We start from the raw sequence: 23648 nt of genomic DNA, 5'->3' as shown, positions 1-23648 counted from the left end.
TGTTTTACAAAATTCATTTCCTTTATATGAGTCTTAAAGGTTTTAGTTTTTTTAAAAGTGTAAGATACCTCTTTACAACCAAAACTAGGATAAATTGGGATTATTCTGAACATTTTGGGGGGAAAAAGGATATCACCCATGGATTCCAGCATAGGGATAAATCCCTAGTCCAGTGTGAAGGGACCACAGATCCTGACTGGACCCAGATCTCTGGAGCTGAGTGAGCAAATCAGAAAGACTAGACTGAAAGGTGCAGCAAGATACTTCAGCCCATTGTGTCTCCCAATGTCCCCTGACAGAGCTTGCCACCTGTGTCCCCAGGAGGAGATCTTCTTGGAAGCATTCCTTAGTGTTTTCCAGGAGGCTCTTTAGTTAACCCGCCAGTGTTAAGACATCTAGAAGATCCCAAGGACTCTAAAAAGAGGTTTGGGGTTTAGACTGCATTGGGAAAGCTCATCAACCACTTCGTTTATTTGAAAGGATGGTTCATCAAATCTAAGACCCCGTTACAGATTGTCTCATCATTTAAAGTGGAAAGAAGAAAACCATGCTGTTAATTGAACATATTGTCCATTTAGACTTTATTCATCTTTCAGAGACACTAAAATGTGAACTAGTATCTTATAGTAAACGAACTGTGGTAATTTGCTTAACACCTACACATTGGGTAGAAAATATTCAGTCATATTCCGTGAACAGATTTTTCAGTACTCAGTACATATTCATCTCTGTACAGAGAAGTTCAACTTAAAACAGGACTCTTTGACATTTTATTTATTTATTTTTAGACCGAGATAAAGGCAAAAATGCGCACATTTTGACATTTATGTTTCTGTAGAGATTGTTTTATCATGCCTTTCATTGCTTTCTTAGAGTAGAATCAGAAAGGTACCATGTGATTCCTGTTTCTTTACTTTGCTGTCCTCAGAGACAGCAGATTCTGTCAGACACCCTTTTACCTTAAGAAGCACGACTGATCCTTTTCTTTGATCTTCAAGTTTTCAGTTAGTCACTTAATGTAGTTCTAAAAAATTCATCAGGCCTAGGAAATGTGGACTCATTCCAATTGTGAATATTATGTCTTTTGCTAAACCAGTTTAATTATCAGATTTTACTGATGAACAGGAAAAAAAAAAAAAAAAAAAATCAGGCCAAGCATCTGCCATGTCTCCCATCATTGAGGTGGGCTCTTGTGCTGCCTGCGAAAGTCTCTCCACGGAAGTCCAGGCCTCCTGAAGCCTCCTTTAATCTCACAGGGCCAAATGCGGTCTTTCTGTTTCCTGAGAAGTCTGTCTCTGGCAGCTCTTCTGAAATGGAAATCCATGCTCTTTTAAGTATTCTCCCTCCTGTTAGCTGCCACTGTCTGCTTTCCAAATGTAGAGACGCACAGCTTTCCGTGAAGAAGAGGAGAGGGAGAGATGGAGGAAGCAAGAGCCCATTATCCACACGAGTTCTATAGCACTTGGAACATAAACACAGATCACCACACAATCATATAAATTAGCTCTAGTATGTGGGAATAAGCTTTCATAGGTTCTCATTCTTTCCCCTTTGAATTTCATCTAGAATTTCTTGCTTATGATATCATGTAAGGTTGCATGAATATCATGTCAAATTACATGATAGGGAAAGAAGGGAACATAAAGGGGCATATTTAAAATCTGAAAAAAAAAAGGTCTTTTTTTTTTTTTTTTTTTTATTATACTGAGCACATACAAGAAATATAGGAACCTGTTTGCATCTGTTTCTCCATCTTCATCCTGAATGGTGCTGAGATGCTGAGGTACCTCCAGTCTTCTCCTTTTTCCTCCCTCAATATCTTGCCTCCTAGGGCACAAAATCAACCTGTTAGCTAATAAACGAGCTAGATGAGGCTGGGCAAGGCCTGGCATCCATCACCCAGGACTTCCTCCAGGAGAAAGGCGAAGGCTCATGGACCACAGAAAGGTGGATCTCACCTCCAAAAACATTCATTAACATTGGTCCTGGAGGTGAATGCAGAGTTTCTGAGGGTGAGAAGAGCTAGGAAAGGATAGGGATGCCAGACAAGGTATAGCCTCTAATTCTTGAGCTGGAACCTCACTCTGTAGCCCAGACCCCTGTCTCGGTCTTCTGTGTGCTGGGATTGCAGTATGCGCTGCCATGCCGGACTCCTAATTGCATATTTGAAATGGTTCCATTGGGCAGGACATTCTTATTTTTCAAATAACTGAAGTACTACTCCCTATCAAGTCATTTCATTGTTTCATTTGGCTTTTTGTTTGTTTGTTTGTTTGTTTTCTCCTCCCTTTAAGTAAATCTTCAGCACACAATCAGAGGAAACCCATAAATAAAAATAAACATAAATGTTTAAAACCACCCCACATTTTTGAGGAACTATTTTATCAACTATAATTGTGTCATCTTTGCTAGGTAAGTGGAGTTTTCATTCTTTTGTATGTTGGTTTCTTTAAATTTTTCATTTTTTGAGAATTTCATAGAGGAATACTGTATTTATAGAAGTTCTACCCACCCTTTTCCCATTCCAACTCTCTCTCACATTCATGACCTCTGCTTTAATTATCGTTGTTACATGCACTTACACATACATGAAGACATATGTATATATACACAAACATATATGTGACTTACATTTATATATATATATATATATATATATATATATCTTACTGAATGTATTTAGCACTGATTACATTTACGTGTGTGTAGTAGGGCTGATCACTTGGGATTGGATAACCCATCAGGTGATGAAGAAAACTGGTTCTCCCTCTCTCAGAAGCCACTGTAATTGCCTGTATCTCTTCATCAAGGAGTGGGGCCTTGTGACATTTCCCAGGTCCACATTGGCATGTCAATTGGTAATGTCATTATGCTGGTCTTATTTGGGCAACCATGCTGTTGTGAATTCATGGGTGCAGCTTCCCTACCACATCTAGAAGATTGTGTCTCCTAGCAGACATCTTTGGTCCTCTGGCTCTTACAATCTTTCTTCTCTTTCCCCCATTTTCCCTGAACCTTAGGTCTAGGGGTTATGCTGTACATGTACCGATTGGGTGCATACCCCCGATCATTTATTCTTTGGCTTCTGGCCAGTTGTAGATCACTGTAATAGCTTCTATAAGCTGCCAAAAGAAGCTCCTATGATAGGAATGGGAGCTATACTTATCTCTGGGTATAAAGTGTTTACAGTACAGTTAGAAATTATCCAAGTTTGAGGAAGTAGCAGTGAGGCTTTTATTCCTAATCTTGAAATGTGTTGATAATCATAGGAGCTATTTTTATTGTTGTTGTGATGTAACACATGACCAAATCCACTAAAGGGACAGATATGGTGATGGACAACTTCAACCTCAGCACTTGGGAGGCAGAGGCAGAGGCAGAGGCAGAGGCAGAGGCAGAGGCAGAGGGGCAGAGGCAGAGGGGCAGAGGCAGAGTGGCAGAGGCAGAGGGGCAGAGGCAGAGGGGCAGAGGCAGAGGGGCAGAGGCAGAGGGGCAGAGGCAGAGAGGCAGAGGCAGAGAGGCAGAGGCAGAGAGGCAGAGGCAGAGAGGCAGAGGCAGAGGCGCAGAGAGGGGCAGAGAGGAGAGGCAGAGAGAGGCAGAGAGGCAGAGAGAGGCAGAGAGGCAGAGAGAGGCAGAGAGGCAGAGGAGAGGCAGAGAGAGAGAGAGGCAGAGAGGCAGAGAGAGGCAGAGAGAGGCAGAGAGGCAGAGAGAGAGGCAGAGAGAGAGGCAGGAGAGGCAGAGAGGCAGAGAGAGGGGCAGAGAGGCGGGCAGAGAGGCAGAGAGAGGCAGAGAGAGGCAGAGAGAGAGGCAGAGAGAGGGGCAGAGAGAGGGGCAGAGGGGCAGAGGGGCAGAGGGGCAGAGGGGCAGAGGGGCAGAGGGGCAGAGAGGCAGAGAAGGCAGAGAGGCAGAGAGAGGCAGAGAGGCAGAGAGGCAGAGAGGCAGAGAGAGGCAGAGAGAGGCAGAGAGGCAGAGAGAGAGAGAGGCAGAGAGAGAGAGGCAGAGAGAGGGGCAGAGAGGGGGGCAGAGAGAGGCAGAGAGGCAGAGAGGCAGAGAGGCAGAGAGGCAGAGAGAGGCAGAGAGAGGCAGAGAGAGAGGCAGAGAGAGAGAGGCAGAGAGAGAGAGGCAGAGAGAGGGGCAGAGAGGGGGCAGAGAGAGGGGCAGAGGGGCAGAGAGGCAGAGAGAGGCAGAGGCAGGTGAATCTCTGTAAGTTCAAGCACAACCTGGTCTACATAGTGACTTACAGTCCAGCCAGGGCTACACAATGAGATAGTGTCAAAAGAAGAGAAAGGAAAAGGAAGGCAGCTAAAGGCAGGAAGCATTCGTTTCTTTTGGCTCACATTTTAAGGATGCAGTCCACCATGACCAAGAAGGATTGGGGGCAAGAGCTGGTCACATGTCATCCTATGTCAGGAAGTAGAAAGGGGAAATACTAGCGCTTAGCTCATTTTTCGCATTTGTATTCAAGCAATGGAGTGGAGACACATATACAATGGATTTTCTTACCTCAATTAACCCAGACTAGAAATTCCATCACACATATGCCCAGAGGTTTGTCTCTTAGGCAATTCTAGATCCTGTAAAGTGACATTGGTATTAACCACACTTATCTTAGTTCATAGTCTCATGTTAAAATGTGGGACTAAACATTTTTCTTTCTTTCTTTTTTTTTTTTTAACTAAACATATATGATTAAAACACATTCAACAAGTCTGTGTCCTCAGATGGACGATGATATTTTCATGGAAAAATTTTAGATAATGTTTTAAAAAGTAATTTTAAAGGATACATCTAAATCAAAACTGTTGATAAAGTCTTAGCCTTAACATTTGTCTTTTATCTCAATTTTGTTGTTGTTCCTACAAACCTGAGTCAAATGAAGAAAAACTGAATTTTGCCCTGGCTTAATATCTTGCTTGTGTTCCTCATTAAGTATGGAGGATGAAGTGAGCTATGTAATTATGATGTGTCAAAGATTCCTTTGGACTCCACCTTTAGTAATTGGAGGCTATTTGATAGTTTCTTGGGCCAGCAAGCATTCTCTACTGTTGAATTCTTCAACAGTTACAGCACAATTCCCCAAACAGCTAATACCAGCTGAACATTTACGATGGTCTGGACACTATGCTAAGGGCGTTAGGAATCTTGGTTTACTTTTGATTTTTTTTTTTTTAATTGCTGAGCTAGGTATGATTATTTCAATTCTCTTAAAAGGCACTGTATGTTGTTCTGCGTTTTCTGTGTGTATTCTGAATACAGGGATTTAGGCAAAAGTTAAAGGAAGTCTGACAGTTCTGTATGATCGTTTTAGCACAGTAAGAAAGTACATGGGACCCAATTTCATTTGCAATGTGGGAAAAGTTCAAGTTTGCTGCCAACTATGGGCTCCATGCCATTTAATAAACTTTCCTTTATAATTGTATTCATAATACATCATTATCCTATTTATACGTTTCAAGACATCTGCAGGAAACACTGTGTGTGCTTGTGCAGTGCGCAAAGCATTCTAACAATATATGTAAGGACATGTTCAGTTTACAAAAATGTAGAACAAAGGTCCCCAGATATTCTAGTACTCATAAGCAAGCACTGTTACTGTTCTGGTCTACATCTTGCCCTGTGGTTTTCATGCATGCATATGTAAATAGGTACAGACTTAATAGTTTGGTTTTGTTTTCTGGGCCAAATGTTAATTCATTTGGTAAATTATAAACATTTGCATAAGTCATTAAAATTTCTACCACACAAATCTAGCCATAATGAAGACACCCATTGTTTTTTTTTTTTTTTTTTTTACAGTCTAATTGATTGGACTGAATTCTTATTTCAGATATTTAAGTAGGTGGAGGAAATGTTGGGCAGAAATGTCTAAATCTCACCCATGCTACAGGCCTCAGATCTCTATTGATTAAAATAAGTAAAGTGTGTGCTGAATAAAATAAAACTTGGACTACATCTGTGTTGGTTTGAATTTTAATCTAAAATTATAAGACTTAAGTAAGACAGTTAGTCTCATAGGAATTCCGGTCATTCTTCTGTTTCAAGATTGGTCTCGGTCGCTACTTAAGGTACTTGTCTCTAGAAATTATTTTTGCATTTAGTGCGGGAAGAAGATTCCACAGGCTTGCCCAATGCAGTATTACAGGGACTAGGTGTGGTAGCATAGGCTTTGTAGATAAACAGTCCTTATTACCAATACCAGATAAAGGACTTTGACCTCGGACCTTGGCCTTGACTTTACTTCCCTCTTCTCTGTTCTCAGTCTTTATATTGCAAGAGGTATTTGTTTTATTTGTTTGATTTTTGGTATTGTTGTGTGTGTGAGATAGTACTTGATGTCCCTCGTACATGGAGGTGCTAAACATTTGCTATTTCCTTCCATTATCTGTCTCTCTTAAATCTATAACGTTTCTGTGCAATCATTCTGTAATGAACTACCCTTAGACACCAATATCTATGGTGTTAAATACACCTGAAGGTTATGAACTAAGTCCATTTTTAACTGCTTCTCCAAGCTGAGAACTAATCCATTTGACTCTAGAGTCTGCTTTTATAATTTTTCAAACATTTAGACTCTCCAAAATTGTGGGATACCGAGTTAGATAAATATATCACAGTTGATATGGCTGGTGATAGACATGGTTAGAGATTCCACTGGATCTTGGACATTGCAGTGTGTGGCCACTAGACTCTAGTAAGAACTTGGTTTTTAACTCCAATAGATCACCAGGACAGTGATGACTGTTGCTCTGTGCTGTGTTTATTTCTTTCTGTGTACAAGTCCTCTTATCCATGAGTAATTAACTAATAGGTCATCAGAGTCCAAGGGGGAAAGACACGTGTCTGCGTACCCCATAAGGATCACTTCCCTGCATCTTGCTACATAGGCAGTTTAAGAGAAGGAAAGTCACTGGTTTAGGTCAGGGAGACCTGGTTTCTATGCTGCAGTCATTCTCCCATGTGCTGTGACCTCAGGCAAGGTTGTAGGTCTGTTTCCCATCTGAATTAGAAAGACAGTATTCATGGTCTAACTTGTGATAAAACTTGTAATAAAAACATCATAGATTTGAAAGTGTTTAAAGAGTCCCAGGAGATTCCTAGAAGATCCAGGAGACTGAAGGGGAAGTTCTGGAGAGTTGTCACTTCTTTGTATGTTTGAATAGTTTCAGTTTCCATCTGTGGCTAAGTACTGAACATATATGTGTGTGATATTTATGGAAACACTAAATGCTTGGCTATACTATGAATAGCTACGACTGAGAAGTGTTGAAACAAGTCATACCTTCCTTTGAAAATAACAAAGGGACTAATCCTTTCAAGGGGTTAGGCAACTTAGAGCTGGCTCTGTATTCCTGTGCACTCTGACTTTCTTCAAAGTTCCCCTGTAAGAGTTTTCTAAGAACAAGTGTAGTAAGGTTGGTCTGAGAGGAAGGAAAGTAGGCATCTCAACCCTCTTTATTCAGTAATAACTTTAAGGGCCTTGTGTATTTTTTTTTTTTTTTTTGTATTATTAAGTGACACTTCTGTAAATACGTGGTTGAGTAATGGTGCCGTGGCAAAACTAAAGTTTATTTAGGACACTGCTCCACCCAAGGCGAGCAATTAGAGATGGTATGTGTGCAAACTCAGTCATCCTGACTCCCCCACTCAACCCTGGCCATAAGTAAGCAGTACCAGAAAGAAAAAGGGGGTTGAAGCACATATCACAGCTGGGGCTAGGGAGAAATAGGAAGGTCAGGAGATGAGAATGCTGGGAGGGAATCTATAAGTGGAAATTCATCCTGATGACTAATTCCAGCATAGTTAACAGAAGTTGGAATGGCATAAGATTAATTAAGAAAAGAATTACCCACCCCACCCCCCACACATAGTATAATAACAACAGTCTTATTTTAAATGCAGCCAGGAAGGCTGAGTTTACTCATGAGATCAGGTTTCCTCACTTTCCCACACCTGGGGAAATAACAGCTAATATTGACTTAACACTCATTTATACCTGTTGGTCGAGACAAGCTACAAAGGAAGAAAACTGGGAAAGATCAGTGGCTCTATCACCCCAGAAAGTGACTGGACTACAGTGGTCACACACTGAGGCAAATCACTCTTTCTCTAGGGAGAAAAAAAAAAATGGTTTTCACAGACTTTATCTACTCTAAGCACCACTACGACTGGGGTGCTAAAGATTTTGTTTTAGGCTCTCAGGAATGGTTGAGGCCAGTGATAGCCCTGGATTTTATTATATTTAGTTTACTAATCTGGCATGTAAGCAACATGGAAGTAGAACACCCTTTAAAAATATTGGGATCATTATCATATTACAAATAATAACTGTTAGCGAGTCCATCGCATTTACCTGTTCCTCAGAGAAATTCTATGTAACTTAGATACATCTGTCCTTCTGGGGCTGAAGAGATTGCTCAGCAATTAAGAGCACTGGCTGCTCTTGCAGAACATCCCTGCTCAATTCCCAGTGCCTATGTGGTGCCTTACAACTGTTTGTAACTCCAGTCCCAGGAGAACAGATACCCTGCTGTCTTCAGAGAGCCCGAGGCATGCATGTGATACAGACATACACACAAGCAAAACACCCATACACATAAAATAAAATATATAATGAGGTATTCATATGGCTGATTTCTATTTTGAATATCACTGTAGTTTATTTGAAACCAGATGATTAGATAACACTTATGGGAAATGCCAGACCCCTTAGATTATTATTTTGTAGTAAGCCAGGTAGAACTTTGGATGCTTTCTTTTGGCAGTTTTCATGACTAAACGGCATATATTAGTGCCTATCTGCAACTGGCTGAAAAAAGAAAAGCTATTTGGGTCTTTGAAAAATACTTATTTCCAAACTAGTGTTTCCCAGATTTGCCTGATCATAACGATCTCTGAGGGAGCTTGCTAAAACTTGTGGCATTGCCTCCTTAAAATCAGGTCAGCTGTGACTGCCCACATGGGAACCTTACAGGACTGAGACCTCTGACATTCCCTTGTGCAGAGGAGGGAAGGCTCACAAAGCAGTAAACACTCACCAACAGCTCCTCTGTGGTAGTAGTTTGCTTTGGTGGGTGGCTTTTTATAAGATGCCCATCCTTCTGGAGATAATCTTTCAGCCATGCTCCTGTAAGTAACCTCAATTAAATTTATTGGTTCCCTGATCTAGAATTGCGTGGTATCATTTCTTTGGTTTGTGCTTGGTACCCTATCGGGGGAGAACAGAGGCTCATATTTCCCCAGTAAAAGTCAACACAGAGCCTGTTCAACATCATATGACACCGCCAACCACCTCACCCTTTTAAAATCTTTGTTAAACCGTGGTCTTTTGATGTAAAAGCAGAAACCTACTGTTATGATTTGAATCTGACCTGTCACCAAGGGCCATATGCTGAGGGCTTGGCTACCTACAGCTTTTGGGAAATGGCTGGATCCTGATGACTCTAAGCTAAGGAATGGATTAATTTCTTGAGGAATCACAATATGATGGCATTTTTAAGAGGTAGTAAAGGGGATCATGTGGTGCTTAATGAAGAAAGTCTCTAGGGTGTATAATCATACAGAAAATTTATCTGGTCCCCTGACCATCCATGTTTCTCTTTGCTTCCTGGTTGCCATGAGCCAAGTATGCCTGGCTTACCATGTTGTGCTGCTGGGTTCCTGCCACAACAATAGACCCCATTTCCTTTATAATAATGAGCCTGTAAATGTAACTTTTATTTGTCTGACATAATTGTAGTCGCAGATGATTATTGCTGAATACCTTCAATCATTCTTGTTCTTTCTGAACTCTGGCTAGCTGGTTCAACTCAAGCTGTTCTGGCTCAAACTTCTTTCCAAGCTGATTGATCTGGCTTCTTTTGGCTTCTGACTGAATTGTCCTGTTTGGCCTCAAATTAACTCTAGCAATCTGTTCTAATCCTCTGGCTCCTTCTCCTTCTTTGATTCATTCTGTTTTCACCTGTGTCTAGCTTCTTCTCTCTTCAACCTGTATCTATAAAACTGTCCCTGTATAAACTGCCCCTGAATTCCAAAAACTGAACTGCCATGAACTCCACTCTACTGCACTGTCTTTCAACTCACTGACTCAACCAAACTAGAACTCAGAGATCTGTCACCCTTGCCTCCTTAGTGCTGGGATTAAAGGTGTTGTACCACCAAGCCTGGACCTAAGCTTTTCTTTACATGAAACTTGCTCCATACCAGGCTGGCCTTGAAGTCAGATATCTGCTTACCTCTTTCTCCTGGGATTAAAAGTGTGTCTGTATTCCAGCTGAGCAACACAGACCTAGAAGTTTCATGGATGTCATCTCTTGACAGAGCAGCTCACACAGAAAGTGCATTAAAATTGTAGACATAACTATAAGGAACTGAGAAACTATCAACAACCAGGAAAATTACCTTCTGTTATTACTGGGCACCTGCTGTATTTTTGTCACTGTGTAAGTGTTAAGTGATCAGTTAATGAATAGGAAGAACAAGATCCCTGCACCTGGGGATGTTACAATCTCATGGGGAAGTAGAGAAATACAAATACATTACAAGTTTATAACTTGTAATGAGGACTGTACTTGAAACAAAGTGAGTTAATGATGAACTATTAGTGACAAATGGGGACTCAGAAAGGACATCTTAGATATCTGACTTTTGAAACTTAAAAAATGTGAGGGAAGCCATCAGGATTTGAGTGGAGTGAGAATACACCTGTGTAAGGGCTCAGCCAAGTCCTTTCATAGGAAGTGACAGGAAGCCATGATGGCTGCAACCCACAGGGGAGGAAGAGGCACAGCAAGATCAGGCAGAGAGGGAGGTACAAGGAGAAACAGGCCAGGCTTTTTTGAGCTATTGTAGAGGAATTTTAATCCAGCAACATGGCTGCTCTGATCTCATCCAAAGACCTTCTAGACCTGTATGATCTGGTTAAGATGCAAATAGGCTTTTAGTATACACCTTCAATCCATCTGGCTGGAATCCTGTAGAGCACACTTTTAATCCCCAACTAATTGAGAGGCAGACAAAGTGACAAATCAAAGAAAGAGTTGACAGAATGAGTCAGAGATAGGCTATACCCAACTCTTAGGATAAAAGCTACTTGAGAGCAGTGCAGAAAGAGTGAAGACAGTTCAATCAGTTGGGAGTCATTGTAGTGAGTGCAGTATACTGGAGTTTAGTTTGTTCTTGAGTTCATGCAGTTCAGTGCAGGTCAGCAGAGGTAGCTGAAGACAGAGAATAAGAAGGAGACAGAAGATTAGAACAAATTACCAGAATTAGTTTGAAGCCAAGCAGAACAATTCAGTGAGAAGCTGAGAGAAGCCAGATTGAATCACTCGGCTTGGAAAGGAGTTGGAGCCAGAACAGTTGAGTTGAACCAGCCAGTCAAAGTTCAGAAAGAACTAGCAAGAATGTGCTTATTCAGCAATGCGCCTCCAAGATGATAATTACATCTGGTGAATAAAAGTACTTTTACAAATTATGTTAGAGAATTTTTATTTCATTGCAAAGTTATTGGAAGGCATTTTCCAACACACTTTCAAGGTTATCTTGACTGATAATTGATAACTAGAAGCCAACAAGGAAGTGCAGTTGTACAGCTGTAACAATTACTTAGGTAAGAGATGACAATATTTGGAATTAATGTAGCAGCAGAAGAGATGAAGACAGGTAGATGGGTTAGATATTTATGTATAAGGGACAAAGAAGCTTAGCTGAGAGCTGGAGATGGTAAGTGAGTTTCTAATTTTAATAAGTGAAAAGAGTGTTTCTTTATGAAAATTAGGGAAAAATGAAGACAGGATGTCGTTGGGTTGTTGGACGAAAGTAGAAAGTAGAAAGTAGAAAGTAGAAAGTAGTTACGAATTTTCTATTGTGAACATATTTAGTTAAAGCATTCGTGAAGACTTCACATTCATGGAGGTAATTGGACTGAAACTGGAGGAAATGTCTAGCCTGGAGAAATAGATTTAAGAGGTGCCGGTGTTTTACAGTATTTAAAGCTGAGATTGTCAGGGGGATGAGCAATAGAGAAGAAAGCAGAGACTTCAGTTCAATTTCCACAACTACATAGAAGAGAAAGAACCCCTGAAGGCACCAAGCAGTGGTGGTTAGAGAAGAGGACAGACTAGGCAACTTCAGTGTCCTAGATGTCAACAATAGAGAATGCTTCCAACAAGCTGAGCTTGACCAATTGTGTGGAAAATGGCTGATGGTTGGAGTAAGAACAGGACTGATGGGTATCAACTGTGCCCTGAAATCTCTTGATACTCTCTAGTGATTGTCAGTGATATGGAGTGGTAGAAGACAGACTGGGTATGAAACCAGAAGCAAAGAATAGACATCTCTCTGGAGATGTGTTGCTGCAAAAGGATCATCCAATTCTGGATAATGATGGAAAGAAACAGCATGGAAACCCTTTTGTTGTTGTTGTAATGGTAGCATATATTATTGGGAGTCATCAAGCAGTTGGTGGTAGATAGAGGGAGGATAACTGAAGACATGAACTTTGTAAGAAGGTAAGAAAATATGAGAAAAGAAAGGTACACAGAGAAGCAGATTGGATGGCAGAAAGATACTGGAGTTGTATCCACAGGGAGGAGGCAGGATGCTGATGGTTTGGCAGAAGTGAAGGGAGTGGGGAAGACACAAACAGTCATCAGGAGCTCTGAGAGCCTCCTTTTCCTAACAGCCAGCCTCATTTCTCCTTTTCTATGAGTCACTTCATTCTTTTAGAGTTCTGCTTTTGTTTCCTTGGACCTATAACAGAAAGTGATCATGCTACTCACAAATTTCTGTGCTTATCTAACCTATGTCTTTAATAGGATAATCTTTTGCTTCTTTTTATTAGCACGTATTAATTGTTCAGAGGGATTTCACTGTAATGTCCCCATATAGGACTTTATCATATCGACCCTCTTACTCTTTAGATTCTTCTTTAGATTTATTCATTTTTCTCTTATATGTATTAGTGTTTCACCTACCTGTATGTATGTGTACCGTGTGTGCCTGGTGTCTATAGAGGAGAGGGGTTCAGATTCCCTTAAAATGAAGTTATGTATGGTTGTAAGCTACCATGTAGGTGCTAGAAACTGGGCCTAGATTTTCTGCAAGAACTGCAGGTTCTCTCTCTCTTCTCTCCTCCTCCTCTTCTCCATCCTCTTTCTGTTTAGTACAATCTTGAGACAGTATCATTGGATTCTCTTTTACTTGTTTCTAGGCTGTTCCCATGCTTTTAACATTCATATGTAGGACAGCCCTGTTTCCTGAAAGCTGGGGTAGTCAGTTCACTACTGTATTGTACCAGCCAATCCTGGTCAGGTCAGTGGTGGGTGCCTAGCAACTGGTTCTCTTACCAGCCAAGTCATCTTTCCCGCCCCTTTCCTCTATCTTCTCTTTCCTGCCATCTGCCCCTCCCCTGCTTCCTCTTCCACAGCCCATCTAGTCTTCCTTTTATTTCCATGTGCTTCTCCTCCCCCTGCACACATTGCACATGAGAGAAAACCATGCTGTTCCTGTCTCTGCGAGTCTGGCTTATTTCACTTAACATGATTATCTCCAGTTACATTGATTTTCTTCGAGATGACATAATTTCTTTCTTCTGTATGGCTGAATAAAACCCATTGTGTATATTCATCATATTTTCTTTATCCATTCTTCTATTGATAGGCACTTAAGCTGATTCAATAACCTAAATGTCATGAATAATGCAGCCAAAATATGCCCATGCAGGTATCTCCGAACCAAAGTGACTGGTTGTTTTGGGTGTATGCTTTAAAGTGGTATCTTTTGCTTCTTAGTTCCAAATTCCCAGGAGAGAAAATATGATTGCCACAGCTTTAATCACTCATTGAACATTAGTCAAATCAACTGTAGTCAGAGGGGCAAGATTAATGGGGACAAAAATAGCAGTCAGGCCCAAACTTTCTGTGCTGGGAGAGGATTCTTGGAGGACATTGACTTGCTAGCTACCTTACAAAACATATACTAAACTTACTTTTTGTAACACAAACTCTCAGCTTTGTGAAGAATACTTCTTTCTGCCATTTCCCCTGTTTCCTCCCCCCTTAGTCTTTTCTTCCCATCTATGTACAATTTTCAATTTTTTCCCTTGACTCTCTTTTTCTTGTTTATGCTTCTCTGCTTTGCCAACTTTAGTTGTACTGATGGCTTTAAATACAATACTGTGTACATGGGTAATCCCCAAATCCATATAGCTGCCATTTTCAAGTTCAGTACCAATAAGGAAGAGAAAGTGGTGGTGATGGCAGTGGAAGAAGAGAAGGAGAAGGAGGAGAAGGAGAGAGAGAGGGAGAAGGAGGAGAAGGAGGCAGGGGAGGGGAGAATGCAGTATGCAGTATGGCTGCATACTCCTGTTAAAGCCATCTCTGTCTTCTCAGGCATCTAAACTTGGAGCCTCAGAATTGTCTGATCTTCTCTGAAGGTACTTCTCTAAGAAGTACTATTTGCATCTTTGTACCCTTCTCTATGCCCTCTGCCATTCTCCTTACGTAGCCCACTGAACTCACAACAGACCGCCCTGAGTACCTCCTACGCATGCCTTCTAGCCTCGATCTCCAACACATGTAAATTATTCTTACATTCACCTCTCTGAAGTATAGCTTTACTCATGATTTTGCACCTGTTCAAAATCTCCAACAGTTCCTCAGGGCATACTTAGTAAAGTGCACATCTTCATCCGCAGCTAGAGCCTCCCCTGATGCAATGTCACCTTCCATTGTCAATCAGCCAAGGCACACTGCAGTCTTCAGGCAGGTCCCATGCATCCCTTTTTATGCATGTCTTAAAAGTTTTCCATAAGAGGGAGTTTTCCTCTCCCATGGTTACCATGATACTTTATTTCTATCTTCTTTATCTGGGAGGGCATACCTTTTGATCCTAAGTAGATCACAATTTACCAACGTGTGAGAATGGCTATACTCTGCAGTTTGTAGAATAGAGGTCAGACACTTCAAAGATATTTAATAAGTAACTTCATGAAGAGTTACTATGGCTTGGTGTGGTGTTATTGCCACTATGACTTCCTGTATACTTATTAGATACATCAATCTGGAGCTCTTCAATAGAATGCTGAGTAGACGTGCTTCAAAGGTCTAAAATAATAAGGAAACTTCATTACTGCTGATGAGTGACGAGTGTTTATTTTTGTTTTTACCATTTTGTGTATATGATGATTTGTCTGCATGTATGCCTGGTGCCCTTGGAGTGGACAGGATGGCATTGGATCCCATAGGCCTAGATTTCCAGTCAGTTGTGAGCCTGTCATATGGGTTCTGGACTCCAACCTACATTCTTTGAAAGAGCAATAGGTGCTTATCTGAGGAGCCAATCCTCCAGATGTTGAGTGCATTTTAACAAAGGTTCACTCACTTTGGTGAAATTAATTTATGATGAAGAAATTAATTTAGAGGCACATGGTAATCTTTATATACTCTCATTGAAAATATAATAAAATAGATTTCTTTCATAGGACTACCATTGCTTTAATATCTTACAGACCCTGTGTGTTTGGGGATTAAACAAAAGCAATGTTACAGGGTAGAAGGGAATATTGACTTTTTTGCCCCACCTTGGGTTATCTTAATGTGTAGTTTTCTATAATATAGTCTTCTAGCTTAATGGTAAAAGCCTAGTTTCCTGCATGTAATTGGGGTGTGGCATTAACTTCCCACTTGGCAATCACAGTCGCTATTGAACTTAAAAGCTAAAAACAAAACAAAACAAAACAAAAAAAACCTGTGGTTCCTTTAGGGATCATTGGATATTTGTGAATTTTGTCATATTACCAGTTACAAACAAAGTACATTTGGTTTCTATTATTTCTTCTGAGTTTCTTTTAGAAACAAAACAAAGTTTTTATATCTTACAGGTGACGGTTTGTGCTACAGAGTTAAATATTTTTCAGTTCCCTTATACTGACTCTTGGGAATAGCTATTATAAAAACGAGATAGGGCCACCTACCAGTCAGCAGATGTCATGAATTAACTAATCTTCCTCAGCTGCCTTTCTCTGTCAATTCTGTTCTCTTTTCTTTTTCCTGTAAGTTTAACTACCACTTGCAAGGTACAATTTTTAGTTTTTGAGACAAATAGTGACTAACTGTTGCCACTTTCTCCTCACCATTGAACAGCATCGTCAATGATTCATTGTCATCTCTTATGACCTGAGCACTGGGGAGACTTAGCAGCTGTAAATCTGATAAATCTTCAAGACTCTTATTGTAGACACAACAAAAATATGGTATAATGGAATGGGTGGTGATAGGTACGTTAGGAAATTACGACAGCAAAGAAGAAGCCTAGAGGGTGCTTCCAGTTTTAAAGAAGGTAACCAGGAAGGTGAAGATATTTGAACAACAACAAAAAAACCCTGATAGCCAGGAGGAGTGTGGAGCAAGAGCATTTAAAAGGAAGGCAATGCCCAATATAATGATAGGCTATCAAAAGCAATGGAGAATGTTACTTTAAGCATCTGTCAGGGGTAAAAAAAAAAAAAAAAAAAAAAACAGGCAAGGCTTTGTTGCTGTTGTTAGGAATCCACTACAAGAGAATGTAATCAGATTAAGGTGAATATCAGTGCAGATCTGTTCAGTGTTCTCTCCCAGCCATGACCTCATTGTTAATCTGGACAGCCTGGATGCTACTCAGATTGGGGTTAGTCTGCAATGCCACATCAGTCTGTTTTCCATTACCAAAACAAAGTACCTGAGGCAGCTTATTTGGTAAATTGGCTCCGCTGGCTCTGGGATGTATAAAATCTATGGTGGCAGTGGGGGTGGGGGTGTCTCTTGCTAATAGTCTTTTTGTTAGCAGTGTCCCTGGCAACTCTGGCAGTGATGTAGAGCATCACAGAGCAAGAGACAGGAAGCTTTTATGTATGTATGTCTAGTCTCTCTTCCTCTTCTTATAAGGCTTATAAGATCACCAGATTGAATCCTGGAGGGCTCCACCCTAATGTGCTTACCTCTGAAGCAAACAGTCAGTTTCAATTTCCACACTCTTACATTCTTGTTTATTTGTGTGCGTGTGTGTACCTACTGTGTGTGTCATGGTGTGCATGAGGAGGACAGAAGACAGTTTTTAGGAGTTGGTTCTCTCTTTTTCTCCATGTGGGTTCCTAGGATGGAACCCTAGCTTTCAGGCTTGATGCCCAAGCTCCCTCATCTGTGGAGTTATCTCACTGGTTCAAGTTTCCATGTGCTTTCAGAACAGAAAACACAGCCAAACAAAGAAACAATAACAAAACAACTATTAAATTGTTTATTTTATTTGTATAGATGTTTTCCTTGCATGTATATGTGCCTCGATGAGTGTGCCTGGTGCCCTCAGAGGCCACAATAGGGTGACTGTTGCAGGATATTTGATTGCACTGTGAACCCTGAGATTGTGTTATGGTGTGGCTCAGCCATTAACACACACCTTTAATTTCTCTGACTGGAATAATTACTTAGTAAACAGTTTTAGTCCCAAACAATGAAGGTAAAGTTGGTTTGTAGAAGAAAGCACCCATGCTTGGAAGTGATGTCTAATTGAGTAGCAGACAAAGTGATGAACCAGAAAGATTTGACAGGATAGGATATGCCCAACTCTCACAAGAAGAGATAGAAAAGGAAAGCTACATAAGGGGCAATGGAAAGGAGGGGAGGCAGAGGATGGGGGGAGGGGGAGACAGAGGTGGGGAAGTGGAGGCAGAGACAGAGGCAGAGGCAGAGGCGGAGAGACTGAGATAGTTTTACAGGAAGAGTTTTACATAGACAGGTTGAAGAAAGAACAAGCTAAACACAGGTAAATGCAGAAGGAGCCAGGGAATGAGAAGAATCAGAAAATTAGAACAGATTTGAGAGAGAGAGAGAGAGAGAGAGAGAGAGAGAGAGAGAGAGAGAGAGAGAGAGAGAGAGAGAGAAGAGAGGCCAGCTTGAATTGGTTAGTGTGGAGAGAGGAGTTTTGAGCCCAAACAGCAAGAGTTCAGAAAGAACTAGAAAGGGGGATGAGCTCATTCAGCGGCAGGTCTCAGAAGCTGAAAACATTCTAGGCCTAGATTAGATTGTATGGAGGCTAGAAGCTTTCACGGCTAGGCCTAGGTTAGCAAAGTAGGGCACTAAGCCTTGGAGATGACAGTTTACCAGGAGAATAAAAGTTACATTTACATATGGCAAACTAATTACAGGTGATGGTTACAGGTAGTTGTGAGCCATCATGTGGATGCTGGGAATTGAATCTAGGTTCTCTAGAAAAGCAGCAAGTGCTGGTAACAGCTAGGCCATCTCCCCAGCTCTGAGTTTCCCCATTCTTAATATCCGACATTGGGGATAAATTTCAGCATGACTTTTAGGGGACAAATCATATTCAAACTGTGGAAGATACTAAGCCTGAAGATCATGGATAGAAGCACCAAGTAGATGGAACTGGTAGCTCTATAGGCTTCACAAGTTTTCATCTTGTTCGCTCTCTATGAGCAGAGTATTGTTAATTGCATGTAGCTAGACACTTCTGCTTTCTCCTGTTTTAAGTTAGTCTATGGACGGTCCTGCCTGGGATTGTTATTCCATAAATACCCAAAACATGAGGCCTGAGAAATGAGGTGTTCATTATTATAATTTTAATTACATGTATTTAGTTTGGATGGAGTGTTTTGCATGTGTGTGTGTGTGTGTGTGTGTATGTCTGTGTGTGTGTGCTTGCACACTCGAGTAGATCAGAAGATAACTTGGGCAAGCTGGCTCTCTCTTTCTATCCCTATGAGTCCTGGGGAATCACATCCATGTGGTAAGGTTTGACAAATTGATTTTATCCCTTGAGCCAACAGAAGTGTTTCTAAAGTTAGCAACCACCTTGTGCTTTTGTTCCTTTAAGACAGAGCAGTGTAGTGATGGGTTTATAACTAACATTAGGCCTTATGTAAAATGTTCAGAGGTCATTACACTCAACTTCAAAGAAATGGGAAACTGCACTGGGCCTGTCTATGCTACAGTAGTGTAACAGTGGACTTCAAACCCAGCAACCCATACTGAGGCTACAGGGTTTAACATTGACTTTCCCAGTGCTTCTTTATTCTCTTGGCTTTGGTGACCCTCGTCAGTAAGAACAAATCAGCACACATGTAACTAACAGGCATTTGAAGATAGGCGCTGCATTTATTGTAGCTCATTTAAATTCGTAATATGACCACTGCTCCTTATTTCATGAGAATAAAATTGTTAGAGGGAACCATGTTTTCTTGAATAAAGAGAAAATGTTCTCATATGTTCTCATCATAATTCAAATAACTCATGATGACTTACTGGAAACTGAAAATAATATTGTAAGATCAGATAGTATCTGGAGATGTAATTCAATGGCACAACACTTTGGATGGCCTATGCGAGGCTCTGGGTTCAATTTCCAGCACCAGATGCATAACAAAATGGCACTGAAAAACCCAAAAAAATTCATTCATTTAGATTTTAGATACAATTTAAATTCATTATGTTATATCTGAATGAACAAGAAACCTAAAATTATGGCCAGCTATACTGTTTTAGATCCAAACGAAGTGCTACTGATCATTGCCAACTGTGGCTTACTATGACTTTAGAATCATCAAAATCCAATGTGTTGAGGTTGTTTCACACTCAGATGGAAGTGACCAGAGATGGCATTTCTATAATGAAGCTGTGCTGTAATCAAATCACCAACTTTAGACATTTGCCAGTAGTTTAAAAACTTTATACATTTTTAGTATACATTTGTTATCTTATTCTTGCTATTCCAAAAAAAAAGCCCACGAAAAGAAGCCATTTATTGTTTTTATTCACAAAAGGTTATATAACTTAATATGAAACCATTAATCTTTAGATGGAAAAACTAATACAATAGACAAATCATGTCAAATTTTAAAGTCATTTTGTTCTTTATGTAACTAAAATATATGTTGTTCTAGAAAGTAAGAAAAGGGAGGTGCTTTTCACTTATAAAAACTCTTTTGGATATCTGTGAGCTACTATAAAGTCTCTTGATCATGTATCTGCCCAGAACATACATCTTATGCCTGGAGGTACTGAGGCACAGGGCCTCTTCAGACTTTTTGCCTTGGTCTCTCTGGTCTCAGCTCTCAGCTTCCACTTAGCTGAGTAATCTCAGACAAGACAATTAGTGTCTTTGTGCCCCAGATGGGAAAACAGTGAGGATAATAACAGTGCATACCTTGTGGATTATGTGAAGAATGAATGAGTTAACACATAATAATGTCCTTAGAACAGTAGCTGGCACGTGGTGAATGTTTAGTAAATATTAGCTATTATTTTCATACGTAATAAAGTGTGGAACTATGACTGACTGATGTAGTAGGATACAGTACTAGATGCTATTTTTTGTATTTTGATTAGGCATTATCAATATTTTTTCTAAAAAAATTTACTGGGTTTTTTTTTGGGGGGGGTGGGGGGCTCTGGCCACACAAGGAAGCAGAGAAAGGTGGCTCCTCTGAGTGAAACTGACCATCTGGTGCCTGGAATCAGGAAGCTTGTCAGTGTGGGTAGACACCAGGACTGATCTGTACACTAAACTGACATCCCACTTCTTTAGTTTGTAAAATCATTTTTTTAAATCTCATGAGAATTAATAGGAGGTATCTGATATAGAGCTTTAATTAGTCCTGATTAGGGTTTTATATACTTTCTTATGTCCATCTAAAATCTTTCCACTTCTCATTTTCCTTGCAGAAGAATAACCCCTACCCCCACCACACAGACTAAATAACCACAATGAATTGTTACATTATGCCTGATATTTATTTCTCCCAAGAGACCTTCTGCTCCTGGGTAGTAAACTAGGTGCCCTCCATTAATAAATCTGATGATGCGATGATGTCAATTTTCTTGTTGACGTCTACAACTCAGAATTTGATGTTCTCCACCCCACCCTGTAACTACAAACGTTAAGGCAGGCTGTAATGGCAGGTGCATTTTGCTCAATCTAGCATCCATGCACTACTCCTGAAGTTGTGATTCACAAGGCGACTAAGACACTTAAAGACATTTCTAAGATTAAAAGGCTTAGGCATCCTTTATTCAGCTTTAACTAAAACATCTCACCGGATGCAGGTGTGCTTGCAAAGTTAGTTTGGCTTCAGCGTCCTCAGCCTCAGGTTGTAGAGCGCACTGGAGGGTGGAGCCCCTGCAACTTGCTTATCACAGCGCTCGCGTGTCTTTGGGCGTCTTAGCACGCGCAGGGCACGTAAAGACCCACTTTTCTAGCCTGACCCTCACCTCAAAGGCTGTCAACTCTTCTGTCCCTCCCCTCAGCCCGAGGCTCTCCTCTCTCATCAACTTCCATGCTCCGCCCCCAGAGCGGAAACGTGGTACTGCAATTGGCCGAGTCTTCTCTCAGTCCGACTGCACAACCAATCTTTGCAATCCTGGAGTAAGGTGGCACTGCCAATCAGGGTGCTCGCAGCCGCAGGAGCCGGGTCCGGACCGCCCAGAGGCGGGGCCGGAGGCGGGGCGCCGACACAGGATTAGTTGCCATTCCGAGTGAGAAGCGGGTCGAGGTGGCGGCGGCGGCGGCAGCGGCGGCGGCGTTTGCGGTGGCGCGGGCTACGCGCAGCGCGAGGCGCTTCGAGGCTCCTTTCTCTCCTCAGAGGCCAGGGTCCCGGCGGTACCCGTGGCCGCCGGGTCCTGTCGCGCGGGCGACCCCCGAGAGGGCGGAGGAGCCGCGGGAAGCCGGCGAGTGCCCTGTCAGCGCGATGCCCGGGGCGGCGGCGGCGGCCATGGGCTCGACGCGGGCTCGGCCGTGAGCGCCCCGCAGAGCGCCGCGGGGCGGTTGAGGCCGTTGGACGTTGGCCGTCTCGGCGTCCCCTCCCCCTCGGCGGCGGGGTGCGCGTCGGAAGGGGAGCCCCGCGGCTCCGCCCCTCGCCGCCCCTCCCCCGTACACATCGCACGCACCGCCGCGCCGGCTCCCACACGCTCGCGCGCCCGCCCGCCTGTCCGCCCGCCCGCCCGCCCGCGCAGCCACCATGTCCACTGCGTCCTCCAGTTCCTCTCAGACCCCTCACCCCGCGCCGCAGAGGATGCGGCGCAGCACCGCGGGCTCCCCGCCCGCCGCTGCCGGGAGCGGGACGGGGCCGCCTGGGAGCTGCGCACCGGCTGCGGGAGCCGGCCGGCTGCTGCAGCCCATCCGCGCCACGGTACCCTACCAGCTCCTGCGGGGCAGCCAGCACAGCCCCACGCGCCCGGCCACCGCCGCCGCGCTCGGCAGTCTCCCCGGGCCCGGCGGGGCCCGCGGCTCCAGCCCGTCCAGCCCGACTCCACCGCCGGCCGCTGCCCCAGCCGAGCAGGCGCCTCGCGCCAAGGGCCGCCCGAGACGGTCCCCCGAGAGCCACCGGAGGAGCAGCTCACCTGAGAGACGGAGTCCCGGCTCGCCCGTGTGCAGAGGTAGCGAGCCCAACCCTCCCGTCCTCCCGGGCTGCGTCTCCCCGACGGTGCCCTGCGTGGAAACTTCAGCCTCTCCGGGCTTCTGTTTGCTAGTGCATTACCGAAGGTGTGAAAGTGGCTTTGGGAATCTCACCCACCCCCCTCCCCCTGAGGTCGCTGCAGGGCTTGGAGGAGCGACCTGAAAATCAACTTTTATTTGACCCTCACACCGCCACTCAGATTTTCACCCCTTGCATCCCTCGCCTGCAAAAGAAAAGTGTTTCGGTTTGATAGCTTATTAGCTTTCTGTGTTTGGAGCCGGGGAAGGAGGAGCCGGGCGAAACCCTTAAAACACGCACACAAACTCTCTAGCGGTGAATGAGGTGGTAGTGGTAATCTCTGCAGCCTTTGTGCTTTCCCACAAAGTTCTTGTCTGGAGTATGTGTATGTTTTGCTCGTTTTGTGATTTGGAGGCTTGATGGCGGTACTTAGGTTGTTAAAGATATCCTTTGCATGTGTAGGGGAGCCAGTTTTAAGTGTATAGGGCTTATCCACCCTCTCTGTACTTTATATAGTCATGCATTAGATCACTACTGCACTACGAATGGCTTAGGCTCAATGGTGATTTTCGTGGTGAATTTCTTAAAGCCTGTTTGTGGGGTGTGTTCATTTTTTCCTCCCATCTTTGGGTATACTTACCAGTTCAGCTGAGCCGAGGAGGGATCTCAAGTTTCTTTTTTGTTAGGTGTCAAAGGTAGTGGTGAATGGGTGGATGCCGTGGACTCCCCTTTATGTTTTCTGTTTAAGTTTGGTTTTGTTTATGCCTAGGGACATAGTGCATGAACTAGTTGATTCCTGGGGGAGAAAAAGAAAATGAGGCAAAACAGGGACGTAAAGGCCATAAGGGAGAGTCAACTACCTAATATTCTTAGATACCAACCTAGAATTACAGTTGCTGCTGCTGCTGCGTAACGGAAGGAAGGAATCATTCTGAGTAGGGAAAGAAAACTACAAAAAAAAACCTGCTCGGAAGGGAAATACTACCAAGCTTCATACAATGTTTATGTGGTATGTGCAATTTTTGTTTAAGATGGACGTTCTTAACGTGTTTAGAGTTAGAGAAAGGGATTGCAATACGATAGATCAAAGTTTAGGTATTTTTAGTTTTAATTTAGACCTGTAATTAGCATGTTCCAAAGCACTTGCTTTCAGATCCCTTGATGGTAAGCCTCTGGGTAGAATGTAGTGCAG

General features: G+C 42.6%; 1 protein-coding gene and 1 long non-coding RNA gene across 6 annotated transcripts in view; one reads left to right on the top strand and one right to left on the bottom strand.

Annotated features, from left to right (window-relative positions):
• Positions 1-408: 408 nt before the first annotated feature.
• LOC143434571 (uncharacterized) lies at positions 409-23207 on the bottom strand. Of its 3 annotated transcripts, none has more exons than XR_013104181.1 (3): positions 23097-23207; positions 1717-1827; positions 409-1390 (listed from the first exon to the last, which is right to left on the bottom strand). It is a non-coding gene; the product is annotated as an uncharacterized LOC143434571 (long non-coding RNA). The 3 variants fall into 3 exon arrangements; XR_013104180.1 differs by lacking the exon at positions 23097-23207 and adding an exon at positions 10233-10417; XR_013104182.1 differs by lacking the exon at positions 23097-23207 and adding an exon at positions 10233-10417 and having other exon boundaries at positions 410-1390; positions 1732-1827.
• Positions 21863-23648, top strand: part of Glcci1 (glucocorticoid induced 1) — a 66000-nt gene continuing 64214 nt past the window's right edge. For 2 of the 3 annotated variants that reach the window (XM_034518896.2, XM_034518895.2), the window contains exon 1: positions 21863-22418. In XM_034518896.2, the coding sequence (XP_034374787.1) occupies positions 22001-22418 (418 nt within the window). In that variant the 5' untranslated portion in view covers positions 21863-22000. Of the gene's footprint in view, positions 22419-23189; positions 23466-23648 lie in introns of those variants that run through there. The other variant, XM_076913701.1, reaches the window with a different exon arrangement.

Source organism: Arvicanthis niloticus, chromosome 15 (assembly GCF_011762505.2).
Source record: "Arvicanthis niloticus isolate mArvNil1 chromosome 15, mArvNil1.pat.X, whole genome shotgun sequence".
Taxonomy (NCBI): domain Eukaryota; kingdom Metazoa; phylum Chordata; class Mammalia; order Rodentia; family Muridae; genus Arvicanthis; species Arvicanthis niloticus.
The sequence above is the reverse complement of the archived record's forward strand: the minus strand, read 5'-3'. Positions and strand labels throughout refer to the sequence as shown.